We start from the raw sequence: 4810 nt of genomic DNA on the forward strand, positions 1-4810 counted from the left end.
TCCTCGTCACTACTCCACCGAGATTAGTCTTGATACTTATTGGGCACCGCTGTGGTGTGCTCATTCTATACTTTTGCACATTTTTGTGCAGATCCAGGTTTTTGTTCGATAGTAGCTATGCGGGTCGTTGCTGTGGAGACTCAAGGTAAACCTGCTGCTGTGTTCGCAGGCTTCGGAGTCACCTTCAAGTTTTTGTTTTGCACTGTTTATTCTTATTTCTGGACAGTTGTATTTAGAAGTTTCTAGCAAACACTCTGTAGAGCTTATGACTTGTACTATCGGTTTTGGGAATTGTAAAGTTTAAGAGATTTGTATTTCAAAATGTTGGATGTTATTTAGATAATGTTGTTGTTTCAATTAGTGTTAGGCTTATCTAATCCCTAAAACTAGGTGCCATCACGATACCCAAACGAAGTGAAATTTGGGTCGTGACAATTTCTTTTCCTCTTCCAATATGGGACGAAGTTCCTTCGCGGAAGAATCTTTTTTAAATTTTCTTTGCGGTCCATTTTCCATTCACACCACAAATCCAATAAAAAATTCAATAATATTTTAACAAGTTTTATTGTTTTTCAAAGTAAAAAGGTTGATTTTGTGAGATGTCTAGACCACTAAATAGAAATTCTTATTTCATGCTCAATTTATAACAAACTGAAATTATATGCTTTAGTTCCGGCTTTCGCTTCCCACTTCATAGATTTAGTACATTGTTCACAAGCCAATTGGACCAACTTTGAAGCTTGATTTGTAAAAATGAACAGAAGACACAGTAATTTTCTGTATTGTACAAAGGAATGGGACCGTGATTTTTGGTTCATCTTTTCAGACTCTTGGATCTCTGTTCTTTATTCTTTTTGCTATTCTTTTTCCTTCGCTCTGCCGTCTGCCCCATCCTTTTCTGTCAGGTAAACAAATAATCTTGTGTAGAACCTCTGTTTCGATTGTTTCAAGTGAATGTACGCTAAAGAATATGACATGAAGGCCTCGACGGTTCATCTGTTCGCAGAGAGTATTATTTTTCCTTTAAATTATGAAAATTAAAAAAAAAGAAGGGCGGAAAGGATAAAAAGGGAATCTAAAAGGGTAAGAAAAGCTGATGTCGTAATTATTTCTCGGGGTTAAATGGGTACTTCTCTTATTTAAAAGTGTCATAATAATAGGAGAAAGAACATATAAAAGCAATTATTTATATTTGGGCTGCGGAAGTTCGGATAGAGAAAAGGAATACGGTATATTCGTACGGTTTAGTGTAAATATAAGCTGGGGATAATTTTTACCAAATAAACAATTTTAATCATTGAGTTATTATTCTAATTTTATTAAAAGGATAAAAATAAAAACAATCCAATTGGACCTCTGCAAGTCGAACAAGGTTGTACAAACCCTACTGGTCTTCTAAGTAATCTCGGCTCAATCAGATCAGGCTCTTATAGCAGAAATTTTAATCTTTATTAATCAAGCGCAAAAGAATTTAAAGATCAGTTTCATTCATCTTACTTCTTTTGCTTGTTTGACTTATTTCCCGCCTTATTAAATCACGTTGCATTTTCTTATTTGTGAAATCATTTTGATCCTCCAATTTATCTTAAAAATCAAACTTCATCTCCAACAATAAACAGTATACATTCTGCTTTCTTGAAACTCAATTATATTTTTAAAATGCCAATTTTATCCTCACTTGATCGATTTATTTTTACTTTTTTAATATCACGATATTTTTCTTAATTTATGTTATAAATTTACCTATAGTAAATAATTTTCTAAAAAAATTTAATTCTTTTTATAATCAATCATATATAATTTCTTGAAATTGAATAGTTAAAGAAATGGACATAATTAAAAAATAGAATAAAATATCTTGTTAATATCAATCAAATAAAAGGTAGTGCAGTAATATAAAAAATAATAGATAAAAAAAAAGATATATATATATATATATATATATATATATATATATATATATATATATATATATATATATATATATATATACACACATATGTGTGTGTGTGTGTGTAATAAAGAATAAAAGGAAAATTAAACTTAAATATGTACTTAATTTTAAAGTAACAATGAAAAAGAATAACGATAAATTTTGTTACAAATTCATAAAAGTAAAATTCGAGTTAAATTTTATTGAGCTTTAATTATAAAATTCATAATGAGATATTTAGCTAAGTGTTTTACCAATTTAAATATAATAAAAAAATTCTATGCATAGAGGAGGAAATATAAAGGGTAAAATACACTATGCATATAATAGGAGGAGCAAAATGTCCGTTTTTACTGTTGGAGGAGGAATTTGATTTTTAAGATAAACTTGGGGAATCAAAAAGATTTTCATCCTTTGCTATTCTCGTGATACTTTCCTTCTTTTTTTTTTCTTCCTTTTTTGCTAAAGGTGATACATTCCTCAAAGGAGAATTATTCATTTTCCTATTCTTTTTGCATTCTTTAGAATATAATATGAATTTGATTGGAAATCCTCAAATACCATATAGTACTCCTTCCGTTTCAGTTTATACGAACTTATTAATTTTTTTGGTATAATCAAAAAAGAATGATCTCTTTCTAAATTTGAAAATAATTTAGCTTAAACTTTCAATTTTACCCTTAATAATAAGCTTTTAGAACTATACAAATACTCTGGACCCTTTTTGATATGCTTCGGAGCACAAATTCCAAAAATCTTTATTTATTCTTAAACTCTGTGCCCATTCAAACCGTGTGAGTATTAATTATAGGTTCACGTATAATTCTGTTTTGGATCACAATAAAACCGTCAAAGTTTAACATATACATATACAGCTCAATTCCTCAACAGCATGTATAAGATAAAAAAATAATAGTAGAAGATAGTTAACATAAATACCCTTAAATTTCTTTTGAATTAAATGTATGAACTCTCACCATGGTTACGCAAAGGGCGATACCTCGAACGAAATGGCCAAAGAGAAGCTGCAATTTGTCTAAGTCTGAAGCAACGCCGCTGTCTATTGATCCCTTCTTCAAGACAATCATCCGAGGTATCCATTTGAGTTTCAGAAGAAGCGGGCAACGGATTTCGACAAACAGGGCAAGAATTATGAAGCCTTAACCAAGGCACAATACAATCGGAATGGTATATATGTTTGCACGGCAACTCTCTTGCTTCTCCGCCTATTTTGAACCTTTCCTTACAAACAGGACATTCTGAATCATCCCTTAAGTGTTCTGGCGTAATCACTACCGTCGGAATAGAATCGATGATTGGCTCCGGTGCCGGTGCTGGACCTGGCCGATCATTTTCAGTTAATTCTTCTATTAGGTTTTCAAGGCCTGGACCTGTAAAGTAATCTCTATCGTTTACTCCTGAAGGTGGACCTAACCGCCTTTCTCTTTCTTGTAGTCGGTTAGGTCCACCGGGGAAATATTCTCCGGCTGGCCGAAGAATAATCCATGAACGTGGACGTGCTAGAATTCCACTCTCCGGTGTCCATTCATCCGTGTCATTACTTAGAAATGAGTATCGTCTTCTTGGCCTTAGCCAAGAGTCTCGTGTTCTGCGTTGTTCACGTGTAGGCCTGATAGAATCAGGTGGTACTATGGTTTCTGTCCCGTCCGATCGTCGAAAAATGGGGACTGCATTGCCACTGCTAGATCTGTTGAACAAATTAGGATCAAGCATGAGAGTTAGAGCTTCAAGAATTCTAGCTTCTGGGGAAGGATCAAATGCAGTGAAGTCCAAGATTTGTCTAGCGTTTGTCTCTTCGATGTCGCAAAGGAAGTGGCCGAAACATCGAGGACAAACTATCTCCGAAGGGTTTTCGGGCGATATTCTGACAGTGCGATGGCATTGATAACACCAGTAACGCTGGAAGTTCCTGATCCCATTATTAGGGTTTTCTCTTGAGGACATGATGTTTGGTGAAAGATTTAGTTTTCGGGGAAATATATTGAGATTTTATGAACAGAAACGAGATCAGGAGATTTATATGTAAAGTTGATTTTTGTAAAGAGAAAAACAAAAGCATTGGAGAACAAGAACGGGATTAGAGGAAAAGGGATGGCTTTCGGTATGCAGAGAAAGCGATTCTGGCTTCATTTCTTTTTCCTGCTTCTTTCTGAAGAAAAGCATCAGCCTATAGCGGCTATGCTTGTCAATAGTTTTGTTTATTTTAAACAAATTCCAATAGGAAGGAGATCTCGTCTAAATTCTATTCAGTTTCATTCTTTATGTATATTGACCGTGCAAATTTCTTTTTAAAACCTTTTGGCTTATCTACTTATTTGATTTATAAGTTAAGTGCTTATAAAACTAACATCAATCAAAAGTTATAAGTTGATAACCCAACTTATAACTTTTCGGCTTATAATCAATTTTAATTTGATCAAATTTTTTCAGTACTTCCCAAAATACCTTTTTTCAAAATAAAACTTTCAGGTAATATGCAAGCAGATAAAGCAGGATTGTAAGGACAGAAACTAAACAATAGCAGGTGTAGACAATAAATTTGCGTCGAAAAAATAATCGACACCGAAAAATATTACAACAATCGTAGTATTTTATTTCAAATATTTGAGTGTTACAATCTCTATGGTTCCTCTGATTCTACTTTTTCAATATAAATTAAAGGGCCTTTGAGCTTGATCTTGAATCTATATTTGTTGTCACGGATGATGATCTTGGATTCAACTAGCACGAACTTTGATTTGAACTCGTACTCCTTGAATCTTGATTTGTTCTTTGTTCTTGAGCTTGAACTTGATTTGTACTTCGTTCTTGAGCTTGAAATTGGTTTGTTCTTCGTTCTTGAGCTTGAACTTGATT

The 4810-nt window shown here is 33.1% G+C and overlaps 1 protein-coding gene across 2 annotated transcripts; it reads right to left on the reverse strand.

Moving 5' to 3' along the window:
• Positions 1-604: 604 nt before the first annotated feature.
• Positions 605-4093, reverse strand: LOC104101517 (probable E3 ubiquitin-protein ligase RHC1A). Of its 2 annotated transcripts, none has more exons than XM_070199857.1 (2): positions 2934-4093; positions 605-996 (listed from the first exon to the last, which is right to left on the reverse strand). In XM_070199857.1, the coding sequence occupies exons 1-2, from the start codon at positions 3896-3898 to the stop codon at positions 993-995; spliced, it is 969 nt and encodes a 322-aa protein (XP_070055958.1). In that variant the 5' UTR covers positions 3899-4093; the 3' UTR covers positions 605-992. The 2 variants fall into 2 exon arrangements, with proteins under 2 accessions (XP_070055958.1, XP_070055957.1); XM_070199856.1 differs by having other exon boundaries at positions 2911-4092.
• Positions 4094-4810: the final 717 nt, after the last annotated feature.

The sequence above is a fragment of the Nicotiana tomentosiformis genome, chromosome 4 (genome assembly GCF_000390325.3).
Source record: "Nicotiana tomentosiformis chromosome 4, ASM39032v3, whole genome shotgun sequence".
In the NCBI taxonomy this organism is placed as follows: domain Eukaryota; kingdom Viridiplantae; phylum Streptophyta; class Magnoliopsida; order Solanales; family Solanaceae; genus Nicotiana; species Nicotiana tomentosiformis.